The following is a 27,002-nucleotide window of genomic DNA, read 5'->3' as shown; positions in this document are numbered from 1 at the left end:
GCTGAGGAGGGCCCAGCGGGGTGCCAGCCCACAGCAACCACTTGGAGCTCTTCTCCTGGCCCAGCCTCCTTTACTCCCTTCCTCTCCCTGCCCACCCCCCTCGTGTGTGCCAGGCTCTGACTTGAGGGGACTTTGAGTCTGGTAGGGAAGACGGGGGTCAGTGAACAGACTCTTGGAGGAGTGAGTGACGGCTCTAGAGTGTGCTGAGGTCAACCTAGAGGAGGCCTGGGGCCGGCAGGTGTCCTTGAAAGGGACGGTCCAAAGCCAATCTTTACTTTGAGTCACATTATTTCTGGTCCAGAATCACAGCCAACCACACATGTGTCCCTGAGCCGAATGCACAGCAGACCGACCCGTCCAGCTGGTCTCAAGGCTTTTATTTCTTTGAAGAGACAGTTTTGCACAAGGGCTAGGCATGCATGCTCTGTGACCAGCCCGCCTAGGTTCAAATCCCAGCTCTAGGATTCATTACGTGTGCAGTGTCGGGCCAGCCAATTAATCTCTATTGTCTCTGTTCTTTGTTCCCATTTCTGTAAACAGAAATGACGTTTATAATCCCTACCTTGGGGCACCTACCATGGATGACGGTAGCAATACATCAATGAGATAATCTCATTTAGGCCCAGATCCTGGCTTTTGTTGAACTGCTTGTTCAACCGAGAATGAATATTAATTCCGTTTTTTTCTTGCCTTTGTTTTTTTTTTTTCTTGATTATTTGCTAGAATGTGGTAGTAGGTGCCAAAAATGTAAGGAAAAGATTCATGGAAAAATACTTCTATTCATTTCTTTTTCTCCCAAACAGAAAAAACAACCATTTGTAGTGGTGGTTGTGAGATGAGCTGGCAGGGCCTCAGAATTGTATTGATGCCCTGCCACGGATGGACGGCCAGTTTCTAAAGGAGGGAGGAGCAGAGAGGTGACCTCCTCTCTGATGCTGGCAGAAGGATTCTGGGGGGGAGTGTTGGGGGGCTCACTTTTCTCTGACTCAGAAGTGGGAGTAGCTGAGTTCTGGGAAGAATAAGGGGTCTTTAGGCATCAAGATGGGTTGGGGTCTGGACAGAGGTCCACCTTGGGGCAGGGGTGTGGGGAAGCAGCTAGATGTGGGCTCAGAGGGTGGAACAGGACTGGGTCGTGGTGATCGGGGTGAGCGTGGGTCCAGAGAAGAGCCCCAGAAGAGACAATGGTTCATTCGTTCATCCAGCCAAGGATGATTCAGCACCAACTACACACCGAGCGCGGAGCCTACAGTAATGAATGCAGATAATCGGGGTGGAGGCAGAAGGCAAAGAAGGCCATTCGGACACCGCCCTGACAGGGCAGATGCGGGCTGGCCGTGCTCATCTGGAGGCTGGACTCCACATCAGGGGGCAGAATGTGCCCGGGGGACTCCATCCTTGGTGAGGAGAGCACCAAGTCCCTGAACCAGGACAGCACCCCGGATCTTCTGTCCGCAGGTCCATCCTCATTCTGAAACACTGGCTGAAAAATTCCCCATCCTCAAACCCAGAAAAGAATTTGAGAGCTCAGAGGTGGAAGGGAGATGCTGTGTGTCTTGCTTCCTCTGAACCCTGGGTTCAGCGCACCCCTGGGGAGGCAAGGACAGGCTGGACCCCTCCCTGACGGCCAGCTCCCACGGGGTGCCCTCCTGTAACCATGTTCTACTATGTCACGGAGCTCTGCGGTGGGTCTCGTGGTCAGATCGCCTTCTGCATGGACCAGACACTCCTGGAGGGTAGGTACCCCACTGTGAGAACTTGCAGGAATCATGTTACCTTTCTGGGCCTCAGTTTCCCCTCATGTGAAACAAGGAAGAGGGCCTTCTGCCATTCTGCACAATTCTGCATATACGTGACACTCCATTCTGTCAAAGAGCTTTACTTGTGGGATGGAAAAGAAAGGAGACTGAGGGTTTGGAGGAGGGGCGGAAACCTTCAAACACAGACCATGATTCTAAGGGCCCCTCGGCGGGGCTGGATTTAAAACTCTGGGTGTGTCTGCAGGCTGCCTGCTGCCTGGCCAGTCGGACAGCACAGTGGGGCTCCGGTTGGCTCTGCCTGCACTGCCCGTGGCCTGGCAGCTCTCAGAAGCGTGGGACAGGGTGCAGATGAGGGGGGAGGGACGGGGATGGCATGTTCCCGCCGGGACAAAGCATAGAGTGGTGGTCTGGGGTATGACGAGGTGTAAATGCTCTCCCTCGGGGCAGCCTTGGGTGCGAGCCATCTCTGCTGCAGCTCTTCATAGAGTCCATAGTTTGTAGGGGGAGCTGCAAAAGAAACCAGGGTCTGGGTGAATGGGGCGTGGACCTGCCAGAAGAATGTGTTTTCCAGGGCTGCAATATCCGGGACCGAGGCTGGCTCCGGAGGGAAGAAGGGCTTGCAGGAGTGTTGGCTCAGGGTGGGGCAGGCTCCCCGCGTGCTCAGGAGGAACCAGGCGCTGCTACATAGGCCTCGGAAAAGTCAGCCCCTCGACTGGTGGAGGGTGGCCTGCCGGCTCCTGTGGGGCTGTCCTACCCTAGCAGGGAAGGGTGCAATGCAGGCTTGTGAGACTGATCCCTAGGAGAAACCCTTGCAAAAGTAATGCAGAGTGACAAGCCACTCAGCATCAGAAGCAGGTCCCTTTGCATTGAATGTAGGGAGTACAAAAAGTTGGATGCAAAGAAGGAGGGTAGCTTGAAATGTAAATCAGATCAAGGCACTCTCTTAACAAAAATCCCTTCAAAGTCCTGTTGCTGCTGGAAGGACAAAATCCACACTCCTCTTGGTGGCCTATGAGCCCCGAAGTGCTCTTCCTGCTGCGGAGCGTCTTCACTTGCTATTTCCTCCCCTGGAATTCTCCCCCACCCCCCCAATTCCTATATGGCTCCCTCCTTCTCAACTCAACTCTGTCTTCCAGAAAGACCATCCCTCATCATTCCACCCAAAGGAGATTCATAAATACCTGCCTCACTTTGTGTTCCTTACCTGGTGTCTTTGCTTCATGGCACATATATGGTGGTTCAGAATGATTTTACTTGCCAGATCTTAAGTTATCCATTAACACTGTCTTATCTGGGACACACTGGAATGACAACTCTCCCAAGGGCAGGAATTCCTCCCTGTTTGTCACTCCTGTGTCCCCCAGGTGCTATGCACCAGTCATCACTGTTCATGCAAATGATGGATCTGAGGGCAGTGAGGCTGTTCCTGCCACCCGTGCTCCCAGTAAACCCAGACCGGCATGGCGCACAGGTGAGGGCTTCTCCACACAGCAAATATCACCTCCGTGGCAAACAGCAGCCTTGCGGGTCAATAGGATTCTCCCCCCTCTTGGGTCACACTAATGCTCTCTGTGTGAGTCTTTCAGCATCCACAGCCCTAGGGCAGCTGTGGACCCCTTACCGCCCAGCACAGGGCGAAATCCTGAATTATACGAATACCGAGAAGGACGAAGTCGGATTTCTCTGGGAGCCACAGCATCTTATGTCCACTCCAGGTACGTCGTGGGGGCAGGCCGGGGTTGTAATTGTGCCGGTTGTAATGGTCATCATAGGTGCTGATCAGATGGCGGTGGGAGGGCTCCTGGTGGTGCGTGATCAGGTGTTTGTACGGGAGCCCCTGGAGGGACAGACACAGTGGGCGTGTTAACCGATCGGAGCAAGGCATCCACATGGCGGCAGACGGAGGCAGAAGCTGCCGCCTCGGAGGTGTGTGAAGCTGATGGCGAGTGTTATTGCCTGAGCCCCCCGGGCCGCCACCTGGGAGACACAGTTGTCTGGCCCACCGGGACACAGCTCACCTTCACACACACATCCCAGCTTCTCGGCAGTCAGTTCTCTGTCTGGGAGCCCCCAACGCATGCCAAGTCAATTCATCCCTAGAATGGGCTACGGGGACACATTAAAATGAAAGGCAGGACACCCAGCTGAATAGGAAGAGACAGACCCATCTCACTGCTGCCCTTGTGATCTGAAATTACACCCTCTGATGTGTCTCCAGGCTCCTCCATCCAAGTGCCTATTGCCATGGCCAGTGAAAGGCGTTGAATACCGAGCATCACATGTGCACCTTGTATTTCAATCAGTTACTATGGGAAGAGTCAGAGAACGCTCCATAAATTGCCTTCTCCTGCAAGGGATTTATGGCTCCCTTGGCTGGAAACTCGAGGAGTGATTTCTTTAGTAGGAGTTATTTACAAGAAGAAAGCCATGTCCTCCTTACTCTGGGATGTTTGCCTGCATCAGTGCCTTTCCGAAGAAAATCCTCTTGGCCCTGGAAGGGAATCTTGGAGGACTGGGCTGATTTACAGGGGAGGATAATGTGGATTTCCATGCCTGTCCTCTTGTCTGGAACAGACAGGGAGGTCTGTGTCTGCTCTGGTCTAGAAATGCCAGGTGCACATAATATTTCAAGTGGTGGTTCCATAAATAAGTCAGATCACAATGCCAAAGGGAGACGAAGGGGTCGGGCACAGACATTAGGCAGGGGTTCCCAAGATCCACATCACCAGGTGGCGCTGGTACAGGTCCAGTGCCAGGGAAAGCAAGTTGGAGGGGTTCCCATGAACCCAGGGAAGTACTGAGAAGGCATCACAGCAGAGAAAGGAGAAAGGGATTTTCTTGCTGTTCTTCTTGGCTTGGGGCACGGCCCTGCTGTCTTGATGATGAACCTGAGATTTTTGTTTTGATCAGGTATGATCAGGTGACAGAGAGACAACTGCCTTGGAAAAAAACGATTTAGAAAGTTTATTACTGGGGCGCCTGGATGGCTCAGTCGTTAAGCATCTGCCTTCGGCTCAGGTCATGATCTCAGGGTCCTGGGATCGAACCCCACATCGGGCTCCCTACTCCGCGGGAAGCCTGCTTCTCCCTCTCCCACTCCCCCTGCTTGTGTTCCTGCTCTCATTGTGTCTCTCTCTGTCAAATAAATAAATAAAATCTTAAAAAAAAAGTTTATTACTTTCAATTCCCGAGAGGAGGGGGCACCACACGGGACCACATAGGGAAGCACCAGCGTCGAAGAAGGAGCAGGAGAAAGAGAGAGCATGGCCCAGGACCTCCATGTGTTTTCCAAGGGAAGGAACAAGGTGAGGCAGGGTAAGCAAGTTTGAGAAGTTTAGGATTGCAGAGTTTGATTTCAGCTAAAGACATGCTTCCGGTTATTGGTGCCTGGCCCTGGAGTGATTTAAGGCAAAGGGATATTGACTTGGCATGTGAACGTTACATAAAAGAGGTGGTTGGGGTATGGGCTCTGGATTGGTTGGTTTGTATCCCAAAGGCGTGCTTCCAGGCAAGCTGTTTACTGTCTGTAGGAACTAGCCAGCCCTGGGAGGGCCGTCTGTCCAGGATTAGCATGGCCCCTAAGATGTCAAACCATCTAAAATTCAGAACATAAAAAATGCAAGGAGGGGAAGGGAGCAAGATGGCGGAGGAGGAGGAGACCTGGATTTCGTCTGGTCTCAGGAATTCAGCTGGATAGGGATCAAACCATTCTGAACACCTACAAACTCAACAGGAGATCGAGGAAAAGAATAGCAACAACTCTCTGAACAGAAAAGCAACCACTTTCTGGAAGGTAGGACGTGCGGGGAAGTGAATCCGAGGCGATATTGGGAGGATAGACGGCGGGGGAGGGGGCCTCCGTCGGCCGCTTCTGGCAAGTGCTAGAGCCGCGGAGCACAAAATCGGAACTTTTAGAAGTCGGCTCCGCGGAGGGATGTCGCTTCAGTGGCTAAGCGGGGGGTGGAACCCTCGCGGGACAGTGTGGTCTCAGGACCCTCGGGGTCACAGAAAGACCGGGGGAGCCTGAGTGCGGCAGAGCTCCCAGGGATCGGAGCGGGGAAGCCGGCTGCAGAGACAGAGCAGAGGCGCGGGCTCTCAGCTCGGGGTGGCCATAAACTGTGATCCGCGGCCCAGTCGGGCCACTGCTCCTCCAGCAGGGACCCAACAAGCGGCAGAGCCGGGGAGACTCCCCTTCCTCCCCCGGGAGGAGCGGCGCGGGAGCGCACCGCAGGGATCTGCTGGGTTTGGAGACTCCACACGGGGTGGGGTGCCAGAGATAGAAACGCTCGGTCACAGGCCGGGTGAGCACGGAGTGCGGCCGGAGACCAGGGAGACGGGAGTGACTGCTTTTCTCTGGGGGCGCACTGAGGAGCGGGGCCACGAGTTCTCGGCTCCTCTGGGCGGAGATTGGGAGGCCACCATTGTCACCCTGGTCCTCCAAAGCTGTACCGAGAGCTTGCAGGGAACAAAATCTCCTGAGAGCAAACCCGAGCAGACTGCTTAGCCCGGACCGACAAGGGCGGGGAGCTTCCGCCTCCCGCAAAGACATTTGGGAACCACGGCAACAGGCCCCTCCCCCAGAAGATCAGCACGAACAGCCAGCGAGCCAAGACCAAGTTTACTGATCAAGGAGAACGGGAGAACTCCAGCGCTAGGGGAATACTGCACATAGAATTCATGGCTTTTTTACCATGATTCATTAGTCTTTCAAAGTTAATTTTTTTAACTGTCTTTTTTTTTTGAATTTTTCTTTTTCCCTTTTTTAACCAACATGTTATCAATCCCTTTTTTTAAAAAAAAATTTTTATTTTTCATTTTTAGAGTCATATTCTATCCCTTCATAGTAGTTACCCTTATTTTTGGCATATATATATAAGTGGTTCTCTCTTTAAAATTTTGAGATACAGTTCCTTCTAACATATCAAAATGTACCTTAAATCTCTAGTGTATGGCTTTGTTCTAGTCTCCTGCCTGATCACATTCTCTCCCCCTTTTTTTCTTTCTTTCCTTTTTCTTTATCCTCTTCTTTCTTTTTTCAAACACCTTCTTATCAATTCCTTTTTAAAAATTTTTTATAATTTTCATCTTTACAGTCATCTGCCATCCCTTCATCATATCAACCTTTATTTTGTACATATTTAAGTCTTTCTTTCTTTAAAATGTTAGGAGGCACTTTCTTCTAACAGACCAAAATACACCCAAAATCTAGTGTGTGGCACTGATCAATGCACCAGCCTGATCATATTCTGCTTTTTTGTTTTTGTTTTTGTTTTTATCTTTTTCTTTCTCTCTCTTTTTTTTTCTCTTTCTTTTTTCTTTCTTCCCCTTCTTTTCCCCTGGTTTCAGGTCTTTTCTGATTTGTTTAGAGTATATTTTCTGGGGACTTTGTTAACCTGTTAGCGTTTTGTTCTCTCATTCATCTGTTCTCCTCTGGACAAAATGACAAGATGAAAAAAAATCATCTCAACAAAAAGAACAAGAGGTAGTACCGTCTGCCAGGGACCTACTCAATACGGACATTAGTACGATGTTAGACCTAGAGTTCAGAATCATGATTTTAAAGATACTAGCTGGGCTTGAAAAAAGCATGGAAGTTATTAGAGAAACCCTTTCTGGAGAAATAAAAGAACTAAAATCTAACCAAGTCGAAATCAAAAAGGCTATTAATGAGGTGCAATCAAAAATGGGGGCACTACCTACTAGGATAAATGAGGCAGAAGAGAGAATCAGCGATATAGAAGACCAAATGATGGAAAATAAAGAAGCTGAGAAAAAGAGAGATAAACAACCGCTGGATCACGAGGGCAGAATTCGAGAGATAATCGATAATAAAGACGAAACAACATTAGAATAATTGGGATCCCAGAAGAAGAAAGAGAGAGGGGGGCAGAAGGTATATTGGAGCAAATTATAGCAGAGAACTTCCCTAATGTGGGGAGGAAACAGGCATCAAAATCCAGGAGGCACAGAGAACCCCTCTCAAAATCAATAAAAATAGGTCAACACCCTGACATCTAATAGTAAAACTTATGAGTCTCAGAGACAAAGAGAAAATCCTGAAAGCAGCTCGGGAGAAGAGAACTGTAACCTACAATGGTAGAAACATTAGATTGGCAACAGACCAATCCACAGAGACCTGGCAGGCCAGAAAGGACTGGCACGATATCTTCAGAGCACTAAACGAGAAAAATATGCAGCCAAGAATACTATATCCAGCTAGGCTGTCATTGAAAAGAGAAGGAGAGATAAAAAGCTTCCAGGACAAACAAAAACTAAAGGAATTTGCAAACACGAAACCAGCCCTCGAAGAAATCTTGAAAGGGTTCCTCTAAGCAAAGAGAGAGCCTAAAAGCAGCATAGACCAGAAAGGAACACAGACAATATACAGTAAGAGTCACCTTACAGGCAATACAATGGCACTAAATTCCTATCTTTCAATAGTTACCCTGAATGTAAATGGGCTAAATGCCCCAATGAAAAGACACAGGCTATCAGATTGGATTAAAAAACAAGACCCATCGATATGCTGTCTGCAAGAGACTCATTTTAGACCCAAAGACACCCCCACATTGAAAGTGAGGGGGTGGAAAACCATTTACCATGCTAATGGACACCTAAAGAAAGTTGGGGTGGCAATCCTTATATCAGACAAATTAGATTTTAAAACAAAGACTGTAATAAGAGATGAGGAAGGACACTATATCCTACATAAAGGGTCTATGCAACAAGAAGATCTAACAATTGTAAATATCTATGCCCCTCACATGGGAGCAGCCAATTATATAAGGCAATTAATAACAAAAGCGAAGAAACACATTGACAACAATACAATAATAGTGGGGGACTTTAACACCCCCCTGACTGAAATGGACAGATCATCTAAGCAAAAGATCAACAATGAAGTAAAGACTTTAAATGACACACTGGACCAAATGGACTTCACAGACATATTCAGAACATTCCATCCCAAAGCAACAGAATACACATTCTTCTCTAGTGCCCATGGAACATTCTCCAGAATAGATCACATCCTAGGTCACAAATCAGGTCTCAACCGGTACCAAAAGATTGGGATCATTCCCTGCATATTTTCAGACCACAATGCTTTGAAACTAGAACTCAATCACAAGAGGAAAGTCGGAAAGAACTCAAATACATGGAGGCTAAAGAGCATCCTACTAAAGAATGAATGGGTCAACCAGGAAATTAAAGAAGAATTAAAAAAATTCATGGAAACCAATGAAAATGAAAACACAACCGTTCAAAATCCTTGGGATGCAGCAAAGGCAGTCCTGAGAGGAAAGTATACAGCAATACAAGCCTTTCTGAAGAAACAAGAAAGGTCTCAAATACACAGCCTAACCCTACACGTAAAGGAGCTAGAGAAAAAACAGCAAATAAAGCCTAAACCCAGCAGGAGAAGAGAAATAATAAAGATCAGAGCAGAAATCAATGAAATAGAAACCAAGAGAACAGTAGAACAGAGCCACAAAACTAGGAGCTGATTCTTTGAAAGAATTAACAAGATTGATAAACCCCTGGCCAGACTGATCAAAAAGAAAAGAGAAATGACCCAAATCAACAAAATCATGAATGAAAGAGGAGAGATCACAACCAACACCAAGGAAATACAAACAATTATAAGAACATATTATGAGCAACTCTATGCCAGCAAATTAGATAACCTGGAAGAAAGGGGTGCATTCCTAGAGATGTATCAACTACCAAAATTGAACCAGGAAGAAATAGAAAACATGAACAGACCTATAACCACTAAGGAAATTGAAGCAGTCATCAAAAATCTCCCAACAAACAAAAGCCCAGGGCCAGATGGCTTCCCAGGGGAATTCTACCAAACATTTAAAGAATTAATACCTATTCTGAAACTGTTCCAAAAAATAGAAATGGAAGGAAAACTTCCAAACTCATTTTATGAGGCCACCATTACCTTGATCCCAAAACCAGACAAAGACCCCATCAAAAAGGAGAATTACAGACAAATATCCTTGATGAACATAGATGCAAAAATTCTCACCAAAATACTAGCCAATAGGATCCAAGAGTACATTAAAAGGATTATTCACCACGACCAAGTGGGATTTATCCCTGGGCTGCAAGGTTGGTTCAACATCTGCAAATCAATCAACGTGATACAATACATTAACAAAAGAAAGAACAAGAATCATATGATCCTCTCAATAGATGCAGAAAAAGCATTTGACAAAGTACAGCATCCTTTCTTGATCAAAACTCTTCAGAGTATAGGGATAGAGGGTACATACCTCAATATCATAAAAGCCATCTATGAAAAACCTACAGCGAATATCATTCTCAATGGGAAAAACTGAGAGCTTTCCCCCTAAGGTCAGGAACGCAGCAGGGATGTCCACTCTCACCACTGCTATTCAACAGAGTATTAGAAGTCCTAGCCACAGCAATCAGACAACAAAAAGAAATGAAAAGCATCTAAATCAGCAAAGAGGAAGTCAAACTCTCACTCTTTGCAGATGAGATGATACTGTATGTGGAAAACCCAAAAGACTCCACCCCAAAACTGCTAGAACTCATACAGGATTCAGTAAAGTAACAGGCTATAAAATCAATGCACAGAAATCAGTGGCATTCCTATACACCAACAACAAGACAGAAGAGAGAGAAATCAAGGAGTCGATCCCATTTACAATTGCACCCAAAACGATAAGATACCTAGGAATAAATCTAACCAAAGAGGCAAAGGATCTGTACTCAGAAAACTATAAAATACTCATGAAAGAAATTGAGGAAGACACAAAGAAATGGAAAAACATCCCATGCTCATGGATTGGAAGAACAAATATTGTAAAGATGTCAATGCTGCCTAGAGCAATCTACACATTCAATGCAATCCCCATCAAAATGCCATCCACTTTTTTCAAAGAAATGGAACAAATAATCCTAAAATTTGTATGGAACCAGAAAATACACCAAAGAGCCAGAGGAATCTTGAAAAAGAAAAGCAAAGCTGGCGGCATCACAATTCCGGACTTCCAGCTCTATTACAAAGCTGTCATCATCAAGACAGTATGGTACTGGCACAAAAACAGACACATAGATCAATGGAACAGAATAGAGAGCCCAGAAATGGACCCTCAACTCTATGGTCAACTCATCTTTGACAAAGCAGGAAAGAATGTCCAATGGAAAAAAGACAGTCTCTTCAACAAATGGTTTTGGGAAAATTGGACAACCACATGCAGAAGAATGAAACTGGACCATTTCCTTACACCACACACAAAAAATAGACTCCAAATGGTTGAAAGACCTAAATGTGAGACAGGAGTCCATCAAAATCCTACAGGAGAACACAGGCAGCAACCTCTTCGACCTCAGCCGCAGCAACTTCTTCCTAGAAACATCGCCAAAGGCAAGGGAAGCAAGGGCAAAAATGAACTATTGGGATTTCATCAAGATAAAAAGCTTTTGCACAGCAAAAGAAACAGTCCACAAAACCAAAAGACAACCGACAGAATGGGAGAAAATATTTGCAAATGACATCAGATAAATGGCTAGGATCCAAAATCTTTAAAGAACTTATCAAACTCAACACCCAAAGAACAAAGAATCCAATCAAGAAATGGGCAGAAGACATGAGCAGACATTTTTCCAAAGAAGACATCCAAATGGCCAACAGACACATGAAAAAGTGTTCAACACTGCTCGGCATCAGGAAAATCCAAATCAAAACCTCAATGAGATACCACCTCACACCCGTCAGAATGGCTAAAATTAACAAGTCAGGAAATAACAGATGTTGGCGGGGATGTGGAGAAAGGGGAACCCTCCTACACTGTTGGTGGGAATGCAAGCTGGTGCAACCCCTCTGGAAAACAATATGGAGGTTCCTCAAAAAGTTGAAAATAGAGCTACCATACGATCCAGCAATTGCACTACTGGGTATTTACCACAAAGATACAAATGTAGGGATCTGAAGGGGTACGTGCAGCAAGGTCCACAATAGCCAAACTGTGGAAAGAGACAAGATGTCCATCGACAGATGAATGGATAAAGAAGAGGTGGTATATATACACCATGGAATATTAGGCAGCCATCAGAAGGAATGAGATCTTGCCATTTGCAACGACGTGGATGGAACTGGAGGGTGTTATGCTGAGTGAAATAAGTCAATCAGAGAAAGGCATGTATCATATGACCTCACTGATATGAGGAATTCTTAATCTCAGGAAACAAACTGAGTTTTGCTGCAGTGGGGGGGGGCGGGTGGGAGGGAGGGGGTGGCTGGGTGATAGACACTGGGGAGGGTATGTGCTATGGTGAGCGCTGTGAATTGTGCAAGACTGTTGAATCACAGATCTGTACCTCTGAAACAAATAATGCAATATATGTTAAGAAAAAAAAAGAAGAAGATAGCAGGAGGGGAAGAATGGAGGGGGGTAAATCGGAGGGGGAGACAAACCATGAGAGATGATGGACACTGAAAAACAAACTGAGGGTTCTAGAGGGGAGGGGGGTGGGTGGATGGGTTAGTCTGGTGATGGATATTAAAGAGGGCACGTTCTGCATAGAGCACTGGGTGTTATGCACAAACAATGAATCATGGAACACTACATCAAAAAAAAAATGCGACGAATATACCTCCCTAATGGAAAAGCACAGAAAGCGGGGTCCTCTCTGGGAAATGCTAATCCCATCAATCCATAGTCAGTTGAAAGAGCAGGTATGCATTTGTCTAAGAATGAGGACATGTGAAGTGGGGATGGGAGCTGGCTGTCCTAGGAGGAAGAGCAGGAGGAAGTACCCGAAAGAGCTGATGGGTTGAAGCAGCTGTGTGGGGCAGCGCTATGTCCAGGGTCCCCGCACAGAAGCAGGAGATTTGAACAGAGTCCTTGGAAATGGATATCGGATTGTTTGGTTCTATTTTGTGTATATGTTGGTAGAGGGCTTCTTAATTTTAACCAGATTACATAAGGATTTATTTATTTATTATTTCAGAGAGACAGAAAGAGAGCAGGGGGAGGGGCAGAGGGAGAGGAAGAGAGAGAATCCCCAAGCAGATTCCCAGCCAAGCGCAGAGCCCAACTCCGGGCTGGATCTCATGACCTCGAGATCATGACCTGAGCAAAAAATCAAGAATCAGATGCTTAAATGAGTGAGCTACCCAGGGGCCCCTTAACCAGATTGTGTGTGTGTGTGTGTGTGTGTGTGCATGTGTGTGTGGTTATCTCTTCATCAGGGTTTGTAATGAGTCCAAAAGTCTTTAAGAAGGGCATGAATGTGTATTGAGAACTAGGCTAAGTACCTCATATATATTGATGATTGGGGACCAGGAACCCCAGATCATGGGTTCTTATTTTGACTTCTTTCTATGAACATGCATTTCGGTCTTCAGTGCACACTAATGGCAACAATTAGCAGCCCCAGAGGGTCAGCATCGTCTGCGGATGCCAGTGTACTCCAGGGATATCCGTGCAATCCAGGGATGCCAACACAGAGCTGAAAATGTGGTGCTGTTTATACAGAGATGACTCCCAAATGCAGAAGACAGAGTCCACTCCAGCAGATAATGAAGAGGGATGTGAGGATACTTGCTTGAGTTACAGATCAGCCACCTGCTTAGTCTCTTACCAACCAGCTACACAGTTTTGGACAAGACATTCACCACACCCGGGGCGCCTTTTATCTGCAAGTGAGGGTGCTGAGCTGAACAATCTCTTGGAACCCTTCCAGCTCCAAAATGCTCCCATTCTGACAGTGCCCACCCCTCACTCTGTGCCCCCACCCTGAGTTTAGGCAGGTATGGGGTTGGGGGGTGCGGGTGGGGGGACATGTCCTGAGGTCGCAGTGCCCTGCTTTCTGCTCCGGGGACCTGCAACACAAGGGCATGCACTCAATGAGTGAGAGAGGGCAGAATGGTCCCTGACTTTTTATACAAAAGAACAGGAAGCTGAGGCATAGATGATACAAAATACTGTCATCCAAGCATCACCGCTACTTGCTTTTGGAGGACCTTATGTGACTTCTATGTTCCCCTTAACTCAGTATTTACCTTGCTTGTTTATTTCCCACACCCTTTGCCTACATCCTGTTGGGAGAACCTGGAGGAACTGGGAAATGATCCAGGACAGTGCTGGGATACAGGGTGGGGGGGTGGGGATGCTACCAGTTTGAGATTTGGCAGATTGTAAATAAAGGTGGACGCCATCTGCAGCCCCTGGGTTGGGGAGAGTGCTCACAAGACAACTCCTGTGTCCCCTGGGGGGAACTGAGCTTAGAAGAAGCTGGCAGGTGGTGGCTCCTGAGCACTGGGGGAAGCCCAGGCCTGGGCGTGGGGACCCCACTCCCTCTTACCTCAATTCTCCTCTTGCCATAACACCTGGAGATCTGGTCTGGTCTGTGGCCTGGGAAGGGGACGTACTCTTTTCTGTAAACGCACTGAGGTGTTTTCTCCGTGGCTTTGGTGAACTGAAAGATGAAATGGTCAGGGTAACTTCTGTGATGCAGCTTCTCCCACTGCTGCAGCATCCCTTTCCCTCCTGGGCTAGGGAAAGCTGAGCAGAGAAAGGGTAGACACAGAGCCCAGGGCATCCTCACAATGCAAGCTTAATTTTGCCCCCTCCCTTCCAGAGCTTGGAAAGGACCGTGCTCAGGCACTTGGCATCCCACACCTCAGGAAAGCTGTTACTTGTGTCGCCTGACCACTTCTCACCTTCTGCACCTGTGCCCTTTGTCTTCTCTCTCCCTGCTCCCCCCTCCTGCTTGCCTCCTTCCTCTCTTTTTCTTCTTTGTTTTCCTCACCTCTTCCCGGTTCCACTCTTCCCCCACTCCGCCCCATTATATTATGTTTCCTGGTTCATTTTTTTTTTTAAGATTTTATTTATTTATTTGAGAGAGAGAGAATGAGAGACAGAGAGCACGAGAGGGAAGAGGGTCAGAGGGAGAAGCAGACTCCCTGCTGAGCAGGGAGCCCGATGCGGGACTCGATCCCGGGACTCCAGGATCATGACCTGAGCCGAAGGCAGTCGCTTAACCAACTGAGCCACCCAGGCGCCCTCCTGGTTCATTTTTTAAAAAATTTATTGTGGTAAAATAGACATAACAAAATTTACCATTTTAACCATTTTTACATCTACAGTTCAGTAGCATTGAGTACACTTATATGGTTATGCAACCATCATCATCACCTGTCTCCAAGACTTCTTCATCTTCTCAAACTAAAACTCTGAACCCATTAAATGGCTCCCGCCCTCTGCCCATGGCACCCACCATTCTGTTTTCTGTCTCTATGAATTTGACTACTCCAGGTATTTCATACAAGTGGAATCATACGGTATCTGTCTTTCCACGCCTGGCTTATTTCACTTAACATGGTGTCTTTGAGGTTTATCTACATGGTAGCATGTGTAAGAATTTTCTTCCTTTTAAAGGCTGAGTAATATTTTACCGTAGGCATATCCTACATTTTGCTTATCCATTCTACCTTTTGGCTACTGTGAATAATGCTGCTACAAACATGGATGTATGAAGATCTCTCTTCAAAATCCTGCTTTCAGTTCTTTTGGGTGTAAACCCAGAAACGGAATTGCTGGGTCATATGGTCATTCTATGTTTAATGTTTTTCTTTTTAAGATTTATTTATTTATTTATTTGACAGAGAGATAGAGTCAGAGAGCACAAATGGAGGGAATGACAGAAGGAGAGGGAGAAGCAGGCTCCCTACTGAGCTGGGAGCCCGATGTGGGGCTTGATCCCAGGACCCTGAGATCATGACCTGAGCCGAAGACAGATGCGTAACCATCTGAGCCACCCAGGCGCCCCTATGTTTAATGCTTTTAACAACTGCCATACTGTCTGCCACAGCAGCTGCCCCATTTACATTCCCGCTAATCATGCACAAGTGTTCCAGTTTCTCCACATCCTCACCAACACTGCTACTTTCTTCTTCTTTCTTTTTTTTTTATCATAACCATCCTAATGGGTGTGAAGTGGTATCTTATGGTTTTGATTTGCTTTTCCCTAATGACTAGTGATGTTGAGCATCTTTTCATGTGCTTATTGGCCATTTGCATAACTTGGAGGAATATCTGTTCAGGTTTTTTCCCCATTTTTTTCTTTAAATTTTTTTATTGTTATGTTAATCACCATACATTACATCATTAGTTTTTGATGTAGTGTTCCATGAGTCATTGTTTGTGCATAACACCCAGTGCTCCACGCAGAACGTGCCCTCTTTAATACCCATCACCAGGCTAACCCATCCCCCCACCCCCCTCCCCTCTAGAACCCTCAGTTTGTTTTTCAGAGTCCATCATCTCTCATGGTTCGTCTCCCCCTCCGACTTACTCCCCTTCATTCTTCCCCTCCTGCTATCTTCTTCTTTTTTTTTTCTTAACATATATTGCATTATTTGTTTCAGAGGTACAGATCTGAGATTCAACAGTCTTGCACAATTCACAGCGCTCACCATAGCACATACCCTCCCCAACGTCTATCACCCAGCCACCCCATCCCTCCCACCCCCCACCACTCCAGCAACCCTCAGTTTGTTTCCTAAGATTAAGAATTCCTCATATCAGTGAGGTCATATGATACATGTCTCTCTCTGATTGACTTATTTCACTCAGCATAACACCCTCCAGTTCTATCCACGTCGTTGCAAATGGCAAGATCTCATTCCTTTTGATGGCTGCATAATATTCCATGGTGTATATATACCACATCTTCTTCATCCATTCATCTGTCGATGGACATCTTGTCTCTTTCCACAGTTTGGCTATTGTGGACCTTGCTGCTATAAACATCGGGGTGCACGTACCCCTTCGGATCCCTACCTTTGTATCTTTGGGGTAAATACCCAGTAGTGCAATTGCTGGATCGTAGGGTAGCTCTATTTTCAACTGTTTGAGGAACCTCCATACTGTTTTCCAGAGTGGCTGCACCAGCTTGCATTCCCACCAACAGTGTAGGAGGGTTCCCCTTTCTCTGCATCCCCACCAACATCTGTCGTTTCCTGACTTGTTAATTTTAGCCATTCTGACGGGTGTGAGGTGGTATCTCATTGAGGTTTTGATTTGGATTTCCCTGATGCCGAGCGATGTTGAGCACTTTTTCATGTGTCTTTTGGCCATTTGGATGTCTTCTTTGGTTTTTTTCCCCATTTTTAATTGCTTGTTTTTTTGTTGTTGTTGAGTTGTAGGAGTTCTTTATATATTTTGGATATTAATCCTTTATTATATATAATATTTGCAAACATTTTATCCCATTCCATGAATTACCTTTTCACTCTGTTGACAGTGTTCTTTGATGAAAGAAGTCTTCAATTTTGATGAAAGTCCAATTTGTCTATTTCTTTTTCTTTTGTTATCTATGATTTCGGTGTCCTATACAAAAAGTCACTACCAAATTCAATGTCATGAAGATTTTTTCTTATGTTTTCTTCTAAGAGTTTTACAGTTTTAGGTCTTACATCTAGGTTTTTGATCCATTTTGAATTAATTTTTATATGTAGTGTAAGGTAAGGGTCCAACTTCATTCTTTCACATTTGGATATGCAGTTTTCCCAGCACCATTTGTTGAAAAGACTGTCCTTTCACCATTGAATGATCTTGCCAGCCCTGTTTAAATCGTTTGACCAGATATGGAAGGACTTACTTCTGAGCTCTTTATTTTGTTCCATTTGTTTATATGTCTGCCTTTATGCCAGTATCCCAATATTTGGTTACTATAGCTTTATAATAATTTTTGAAATCAGAGAATGTGAATTCTCCAACTTTGTACTTCTTTTCTTTTCAAGATCGTTTTGGTTATTCAGTTTCTTGAGGTTCCAAATGAATTTTAGGGTGGATTTTTTAATTTCTGCAAAAAAAAAATCATAAGGATTGCATTGATTTCCCATTTGGAAACTGGAAATCGATTTTGGGGATTGCGTTTTGGGTAGTATGACATCTTTTTTTTTTTAAGATTTTATTTATTTGACAGAGAGAGCACAAGCAGAGGGGGAGAGAGAGAGAGAGAGAAGCAGGGAGCCTGATGTGGGACTCGATCCCAGGACCCTGGAATCATGACCTGGGCCAAAGGCAGCCGCTTAACCGACTGAGCCACCCAGGCGTCCCGGGTAGTATGACATCTTAACGATATTGTGTCTTCCAATCCATGAACATAGGACATCTTTCCATCTATTGACATTGTGTTTTATTTCTTTTGACAATATTTTGTAGTTTTCATTATATAAGTCTTTTGCCTCTGTGGTTAAGTTTATTCCTAAGTATTTTAATTTTTTGGTGCTATTATAAATAGAATTGTTTTTTTAGTCCCCCTTTTAGATAGTTCATTGTCAGTGTATAGAAATGCAACCGAGTTTTGCATGTTGATTTTTGTATCTTGCTACTTTGCCAAATTCATTTATCAGTTTTGACAGTTTTTTTCTGGGTTTTTTGTTTCTTTTGTTTGTGTATGTGTGGTCTCTAGGGTTTGGTACATATAAGATCCTGTCATCTGCAAACAGAGATAATTTTACTTCTTCCTTTCCAATTTCTATGCTTTTTATTTCTTTTTCTTGCCTAATTGCTCTGGCTAGAACTTTTAATACTATGTTGAATAGAACTGGCAAAGCAGACATTCTTGTCTTATTCCTGATCTTAGAGGAAAAGATTTTTGGTCTTTTACCATTGAGTATGATGTTAGCTGTGGCTTTTCATATATGGCCTTTTTTATGTTATAGTAGTCAAATGCTAAGTAGAATTCACCAGTAAAGCCATCTAGTTATGGACTTGTTTTTTAGAGGTGTTTTTGTTTCTTACTTGTTATAGATCTATTCAGATTTTCTATTTCTTCATGATCCTTTCTTCAATATATACTGTCCTTCTTTGGCTCTTATACCAATTTTTGACTTAAAGTCTATTTTTTAAATGATATTGGTATAGCCAACCCACTCTCTTTTGGTTGCTATTTGGATGGATAACTTTTTCTGTCCTTTCCTTTTCAACCTATGCATGCCCTTAGATCTAAAGACAGTCTCATAGATGGCATATAGTTGCGTCGTAGGTTTTGGGTTTCCCCCCACCATTTTGCCAATCTATGTCTTTTGATTGAAAGGTTAATCTATTTACATTTAAAGTAATTACTGTCAGGGGAGGACTTACTTTTGCCATTTTGTTATTTGTTTTCTTACAGCATTTTTTTTGTCCCTCATTTCCTCCATTACTACCTTTGTTTGTGTTCAGTTGATTATTTTCAATGACACGTTTTTATTTCCTTCTCATTTCCTTTCGTGTATATTCTAGACATATTTTCTTTGTAGTTATCATGGGGATTGCGCATAACATCCTAAGGTTATAACAATCTTTTTAACAACCTATTTAAATGGACACCAACTTGACTTAGCTCATATATAAAAACTCTGCTTCGTTACAGCCCTGCCATCTCCCATTTTATGTTACTGACATCATAAACTGCATCTTGATATATTTTGTACCCATTAACATAGATTTATAATTATCTTTATGCATTTGTTTTTTAAATCCTATAAAAATAGTGGCGTTACAAACCAAAATTACAACAATCGTGGTTTTTATATTTGTCCATATGTTTACCTTTACCAGAGGTCTTTATTTCATTTATGGCTTTTAGTTACTGTCTAGCATTGCTCCATTTCTTGTAGCGCAGACCTAGTGGTAATGAACTCCTTCAGCTTTGGTTTATCTGGGGGTGCTTTAGTTTCTCCTTCATTTTTGAAGGATGGTTTTGCTAGCTATAGTATTCTCAGTGGATAAATGTTATGGTTTGTTTTGTTTTGTTTTGTTTTTAGCACTTTAAATATATCACCCCACCCCCTTTTGGCTTGTAAGGTTTCTGCTGAGAAATCTACTGAAAATCTTATAAAGGCTGCTTTGTACATGATATGTCATTTTGATTTTGCTGCTTTCAAATTCTTTTGTCTTTGACTTTCAACAGGTTGAGTATAATATGTCTTTGTGGGTGTCTCTTTGGATATTTCCTACTGGAGTTCACAGAGATTCTTGGATTTGTAAACACATGTCTTCAAATTTAGGAAGTTTTCAGCCACTATTTCTTCAAATATTCTTTCTACCCCTTTCTTTTTTCTCCCATAATGTGTATACTGGTCTGCATGATGGTGACCCGTAAGTCCTTAGACTCTGTTCTCATTTCTTTATTCCTTTTTTTGTCTCCTCAGACTCAAAAATTTCAAATGATCTCTCTTCAAGTTCTCTGATTCTTTCTTCTGCCTATTCAAGTCCACTGTGAAACACCTCTAGTGAATTTTTTCAATGTAGTTACTGTATTTTTCAGCTCCATAATTTCTGTTTGATTTTTTATAATTTCTATTTTTTATTGATAGTCTCATTTTGTTCATATATTATTTTCCTGATTTCCTTTAGTTCTTTGTTCATGTTTTCTTTTAGCTCTTTATGCATATTCAAGGTGGTTGTTTTAAGATTTTTGTCCAGTCCATTTAAGGGAAGATCTCCACTAACTAACAGGACATGTTCCAGGGTGAATGAAGTCTTAAGTTCTCAGGAGTTTTCTGAGCATGCATCTTGCCTGAACCTGTGTGTGTGTGTGTGTGTGGGTGTGTGTGTGTGTGTGTGTGTGTGTGTGTGGGTGGGTGGGTGTGTGTGGGTGTGCGGTGTGTGCGTTTTTAGTTAGTCTATATACACAGCTACTTTAAAATGCCTTAATTCCCCAAAGAGTGTCTCCCCTGCTTCTTCTCAAGGTCTTTTATGTTCTGTTGCATTTCTCCACCTGTAACCTCCGGCCTCAGACTTTCACAGGTCTGTAGTCCGCTAGAAGCTTTCACCAGCTATAACCACCCCTGCTTTCAACTGCTTTTCTTAGCCTGAAACATGAACTATGACACTTCTCCCTATCTGAACTCTGAGTTAAGCAAAGCAGAGGGACCAATCCCACAAGCAGCCTCCAGACAGATTAAAATGTTGCTCCACTATTTCTGGGTTCAAGGGAAGGAACTGGGAGCTGAGCCACTGCTTCTCTTACATGACACCATGCTGTTCTAAGGAGAAAATGTGAAAAGAGCAAGTAAAAATACCATGGAATTTACTACCATTTTGAATGTGACTTTTTCAAATTGGGCATTTGTTCGGTTGCTGTGGACCTCTGACTGCTTTTCAGAACTCTTCTATAGTTATTTTAGCTAGGCTATAGTTGTTTCTTAAGTATTTCTGTGTCAGAGTAAGGAGCTGGGGCTTCTTAGTCTGTTGTGTTTTTCATATCACTCCAACTCTGCTCTCTTCATATGATCTCTTCTAGGCGTAGGACCAGCCCATAGTATCCTTGGGTACTATCTCGCCCACAGGAGCCTGGAGGGACTGCTCAGCCAGTTCTTCTTGCCCTTGGACCTTCTCTTACACACACCTGCTCCCCAAATAAGGCCAAGTGCAATGAGAACTAACAATGGCCACAGACCAAATCTAGCCAGAGGGGTGGTGAATGCAAATGTTCTCCCCAAAAACAGCCTTTTCCAGTTCTCAGAAGTCACCACCACCCTTTCCCACCAAAATTGCCAATTGTATATCGTCCTCTTGCCCATTTCCCAAGAAGACATGAGGATATCTCCATGTCTCCGCAGAAATGTAAGTGACTCAGTCTTGATTGCCACCACAAATAAAGATACTCAATTTCAAGTAGGCCAATTCAGGCAAAGTATTTTTGTGTTGGCCTTTAAAGTACATGTGGACACCAAGAGCCCATTTGTTCTGTTTTGAAAGTAAAAACTGAAATTCACAGGCAGGGCAAGGTTGTGGAATGGGTGTCAGAGAGCAGCAGGTCATCACTGGACATCAGTGCAGGGAGTGGCAAGACTGCCTTGGCAAGTACCCCACTCTGGGAAGAGCCAGGCCAGAGATAGCAGATGTTCTTCAAATCAAGGTGCAGAGCAATTAGGGATGGGAACACCAGAAGCCTAGAAACACTCCGCTGAAAATAATGCTGAGGCACAATTATATTGACACCTCTGCTATGCCATTTTCAAGATATAATGGTGACCTTGATGATTGCTTGAATGTAACTCCCCTATGAAGAGCACAGACACCCTAATGTCACATTCTTAAGATGTAACCATCTGTGACCCTTAATTTGGAAATAGTAATGACCCCATTCCTATCTCTGCCTGCCAGGCCACCCCAAGCCCTCTGTCCACTTTCTCCCATTCCTTACCTTCATTCTCTCTTCCACCCAGTTTCCAGTGAGCACTCGGGTTGAATACTTGTTCTCGACCTTCCAGCTTGGGGTAGAGAAGGACTGTGGACTTACTGCAGTCAAAAACTGCATGGTAAGTGTTTGCCCTGAGTCTTTTGACTTGCCACAGTTTCAGGTTTCAGGAGTGGGGAGATGTTACGCAGTTGCTGAGTTTAGGGTGTCTTTTTCATCTTTCCAGACACCCTTCTGAGTGGGTATAGATGATGACACTCTGCCAGTTTCACAAAACAAATGGGCCCGAGAGTCTATCTTCAGCCTCCAAGGAGAGGTGACTTGATCTCGGATTCCCTACTGTTGACTGTCTCCATGGTGATAGGCTGTGCGTATAAATACTCTCCTTAAGGGGGAAGCTGATTCTTCAGGAGCAAAACCAACCCCATAGAAGCAAATCAAACCAAAAATAACCACCGCAAATGCAGGGCCAGAAGGACCTTGTTTTCGTGTTGTCACCCTGTGAGAGGCATCATCCTTGGGGTACTTTTATGAGGATGAGTTGAGATGATCACATTCTATTACTAATTCTATTACTCTAGTGCTGATGTGCTAGGCCCATGTGGAGGCATTTGCATGTAGTCACTCATTTAATTCTCAGAGCAGCCCTATGAAGCAGATGCCACTATTATACCTATTTTGCAGATGAGAGCAGTGAAGCAAGGAGAGATTAAGTAGCTGTTTAAAGTTACCCATGTGGGAGAGTTGGGATTTGAATCCACTATGATTCAGGCCTAGACCCCTGGGCTCCACTCAGTGCTTATCTGCCCCTTTGCCCAAGGGGCTTCCACAAAGAATCCTATCTTTGTGCTCAAACTGATACCATGTGGTTCATTTGGTTAGTCTTCATTCACCTCACAATCATTTTATTGAACACGTGCTACATCTTGGGCACTGAGCTGTGTGTGTAATCCATCAGTGACTAGACCAGGGTCCCATTCCCACAGAGGGACCCCACTGAGGTCCAATGGGAGAAAGGCCATTATTTTGTTTATTCACTAAGCAAAAAAAATTAGGAACAACCTATCTATTGAGGGAAGGCTGGTTCAATAAATTATGGTACATCTATATAATGAAATACTCTGTAGTTGTTAAAAAATGCTAACAGAGAAAGGTGTCTCTAATATGGTTGAATTAAAGAAGTAGAATGCTGTAGTCTCACTTGCCACAAATGAAGACATCCAATTTCAAGTAGGCAATTCAGAGAATGTATTTTTCCAACAGTCTTTAAACAAAAGTAGAGGAACTCCAAGAAAGTATTTGTTCCCTCTTGAAACTAACCATGTGGCGGGGAAAGGACATGAAGACACACCACAGAGCATGGCAAACCTCTATTTGGCAGGGACAATGGTCTGGGCAGGCTAGAGCCAGGAAGGGGGGGATGTCCGTCTGATCCAAGTACAGGGGAGTCATGTGTTCTGTATAATTCCATTTTTAAAAACTTTTAATTATAAAATGTAACACAGTATGAACAGGTACATTAAAAATAAATGTACAGATAAATGAATTACAGTAGAGCAAAACCCCACAAAATCAGCATGGAGGTCAATAAGCAGAACACTACCAGTACCCCAGAAGTGCCACACACACCTCCTCCTTTTCCAACCTGACTTCCGTAGCTGTCACTTCCTTGCTTATTTTTTTTTAATATGCTGAGCACCAAAGGATGCATTCGTATACACTAATGCTTAGCCTTGCCTGTTTGTGGAGTTGGTATAAATGGAACTGTATAGGATGTATTCATTTGAATCTGGTTTCTTTTCCTCAATACAGTTAATATTTTTTTAAGATTTTATTAATTTGAGAAAGAGAGACAGACAGACCATGAGTGGAGGGAGGAGGCAGAGGGAGAGGGAGAAGCAGACTCCCCCCAGAGAGCAGGGAGCACAATGTGGGACTCGATGGGATCATGACCTAAGCTGAAGGCAGACGCTTAACCGACTGAGCCACCCAGGTGTCCCTATAGTTAATATTTTTAAGATTCACTCATGTTGCATGTAGCTGTGGTTCCTTGACTTTCTTGTACATGTCTCCTGGATCCCAGATACAGCCATTTCTCTAGGGCTGTTGTTCTCAAATTTCTAGTTTCTTAAAATTTAGGACCCAAAGGGGTCCTAAATTTTTTATTTTTATTTTTTTTCAGATTTTTTTTTATTATGTTGTTAGTCACCATATATTACATCATTAGTTTTTGATGTAGTGTTCCATGATTCGTTGTTTGCGTATAATACCCAGTGCTCGATGCAGTACATACCTTCTTTAATACACTTCACCAAGCTAACCCATCCCCACAACCCCTCCCCTCTAAAACCCTCAGTTTGATTCCTGGAGTCCACAGTCTCTCATGGTTCTTTTCCCCCTCCGATTCCCTCCTTTCATTTTTCCCTTCCTTCTCCTAATGTCCTCCAAGCTATTCCTTATGTCCCACAAATAAGTGAAACCATATGATAATTGACTTTCTCTTTCTGACTTATTTCACTTAGCATAATCTCCTCCAGTTCCATCCATATTGATGCAAAAGTTGGGTATTCATCCTTTCTGATGGCTGAGGAATATTCCATTGTATATATGGACCACATCTTTATCCATTCATCTGTTGAAGGGCATTTTGTCTCTTTCCACAGTTTGGCTATTGTGGACATTGCTGCTATGAACATTGGGGTCCATGTGACCCTTCTTTTCACTACATCTGTATCTTTGGGATAAATGCCCAGTAGTGCAATTGCTGGGTCATAGGGTAGCTCTATTTTTAACTTTTTGAGGAACCTCCACACTGTTTTCCAAAGTGGCTGTACCAACTTGCATTCCCACCAACAGTGTAAGAGGGTTCCCTTTCTCCACAACCTCTCCAACATTTGTGGTTTCTTGCCTTGTCAATTTTTGCCATTCTAACTGGTGTAAGGTGGTATCTCAATAGGGCTTTTTAAAATATGAATTGTACTGGGGTCTGGAGCCAGGTCATAGCAGCTCATGAGAGCCAACGGTGCCCATCTCTTCCCAATATTACATTCTGTAAAATCACGTTGGTAGCTCAAAATCATTCATGGTGGAGATATTTATACCACAAAATGGGCAAAACCAATAGATTAATATAAATATATTATGATTTGTTGATTTCAAAAAAATTCCATGTGTTGTGATATATTGTTTTGTGTAAAGGAGAAAATCTAATTTCGTATTGATTTGTAGTTAGAAGAGAGAGAAATATTTTAATAGGCTTTGCAGCTAATTGTTGATATTCTTTGATGCTACAGCAAAACTCAATGAGTGGTAGTTTCTTAAAGGTTAGTTACAGTGTGGAATCTGAAACTATTCAGTCACCTCTTTGAGCTCTGTTACATTAAAATCCACTGGTTGAGCTTGTGCTTTGAGTAGATCTTTCAGTTATTTGTGATTTTGTAACATCATGGTGGTCATTTGAAATACATTGGTATTATACTGAGCCTTACAAATCTTCCAAATGTTGAATATTATATGATATTTTAAAAATTGCATCTGCTAATACCACTAGTGGTTTCATCAGAAAAGCTTTTAAGCATTAGCAAGTTGACCAGCTCACAGTGATGGATACAACTTTTCCAAAATTCTAGTTTTAGTTTGAAAGCTCAAAACTCTGTCATCGGCAACAACTAATGTCCAGTTTTCCCTGAAGTGTCAAACTTACTTCATTCATTTTTAAGAAAATATCTGCCAGATGTTCCAATTTGAATAATCACGTTTTTCTACCCATCATGTCTTCAAGTAAAAACAGTATTTACCTACCTACTTCTGCTTACAACTTCAGTACTGTTTTTCAAGAGAATATCATTCTTGGGTATGCAACAGCAGAGTTTTACTCACACCTACCTTTTGTTTCATCACACAGCACAAAGGTCAAGATTTAATAAAATTAATAATTTTTACTTCTTCATCAAGGACAACCTTAAGTGAAACTAGCATCATCATTATCATCATCATCATCATCATCATTATTATTAATTATTTTACTGCAAGTGTGTGGCAGTGGAGAACATGGCTCTAGCCCCACGGGTGCCCCTGCCTTGAATCATGCATGGGCACCAGCTGCTTCACCCACCACTGCTTCTCCACTATCAGTACCAATGTCGACACAGTGAAAAGGGACAAATAACCTCTTAGTATTATTAAGAAAATAGTTTTGCCCCCTGGGTGGCTCAGTTGGTTGAGCGACTGCCTTCAGCTCAGGTCATGATCCTGGAGTTCCCAGAATCGAGTCCCACATCGGGCTCCCTGCTTGGTGGGGAGTCTGCTTCTCCCTCTGACCCTCTCCCCTCTCATGCTCTCTCTCACTCTCTGTCTTTCAAATAAATAAATAAAATCTTAAAAAATAAACCTGTTTAATTAAAAAAAAGAAAAGAAAGAAAGAAAATGGTTTTGCCCTTGCAGGTCCCCTGAAGGAAGCTTGAGGATCTCCAGGGATCTTGTTTTGGAAACCTCTGCTTTAAGATATGTACCTATAGCAGTGGAATTTCTGGGTAATAAGGTATGTGTGTCTTCAACTTTGCTAGATAGTGCCAAACAGTTGTCCAAAATGTCAATTTATATTCTCCCCATCGGTATGTATGTTTGTTTCCATCACTCCACACATCTAGAGCTTTTTGATTAGCCCATCCATTAAGCAATAGCTCCCCATTTCTACTTCCCCCAGGCCCTGGTAATCCTTGTTCTACTTTCCATTTCTATGAATTTTCCTGTTCCAGGTGCCTCATATAAGTGAAAGCATACAGGGTTTTTGTTTGGTTTGGTTTGGTTTGGTTTGGTTTGGTTTGGTTTGGTTTGGTCTTGCTTATTTCACTTAGCCTAATATGTTCAAGGTTCATCCATGGTGTAATACATGTCAGAATTTCATTCTGAAAGGATGAATACCCACTATTTGCATCGACATGGATGGAACAGGAGGGGATTATGCTAAGTGAAATAAGTCAAGGGGCGACTCGGTGGCTCAGTTGTTAAGTGTCTGCCTTTGGCTCAGGTCATGATTCCAGGGTCCTGGGATCGAGCCCCATA

General features: G+C 43.8%; 1 protein-coding gene across 1 annotated transcript; it reads right to left on the bottom strand.

Annotated features, from left to right (window-relative positions):
* Positions 1 to 878: 878 nt before the first annotated feature.
* Positions 879 to 22,265, bottom strand: C4H1orf158 (chromosome 4 C1orf158 homolog). The gene is made up of 4 exons (XM_027568338.2): positions 21,945 to 22,265; positions 14,103 to 14,216; positions 3,417 to 3,594; positions 879 to 2,264 (listed from the first exon to the last, which is right to left on the bottom strand). The coding sequence occupies exons 1-4, from the start codon at positions 22,056 to 22,058 to the stop codon at positions 1,978 to 1,980; spliced, it is 693 nt and encodes a 230-aa protein (XP_027424139.2). The 5' UTR covers positions 22,059 to 22,265; the 3' UTR covers positions 879 to 1,977.
* Between the last annotated feature and the right edge of the window lie 4,737 nt (positions 22,266 to 27,002).

Source organism: Zalophus californianus, chromosome 4, assembly GCF_009762305.2.
Source record: "Zalophus californianus isolate mZalCal1 chromosome 4, mZalCal1.pri.v2, whole genome shotgun sequence".
Lineage (NCBI taxonomy): Eukaryota > Metazoa > Chordata > Mammalia > Carnivora > Otariidae > Zalophus > Zalophus californianus.
Note: the sequence above shows the minus strand (reverse complement) of the source record. Positions and strands in the feature narration are given on the sequence as shown.

What these genes read in the sequence shown, in the direction of transcription:
- C4H1orf158 (XM_027568338.2), bottom strand. Translation starts at nt 22,058, where the DNA reads ATGCAGTTTTTGACTGCAGTAAGTCCACAGTCCTTCTCTACCCCAAGC. An exon ending in GGGTGGAAGAGAGAATGAAG is followed by an intron (nt 14,217 to 21,944) that starts GTAAGGAATGGG and finishes TTCATCTTTCAG; the next exon opens with TTCACCAAAGCCACGGAGAA. An exon ending in ATGGCAAGAGGAGAATTGAG is followed by an intron (nt 3,595 to 14,102) that starts GTAAGAGGGAGT and finishes CTGTCCCTCCAG; the next exon opens with GGGCTCCCGTACAAACACCT.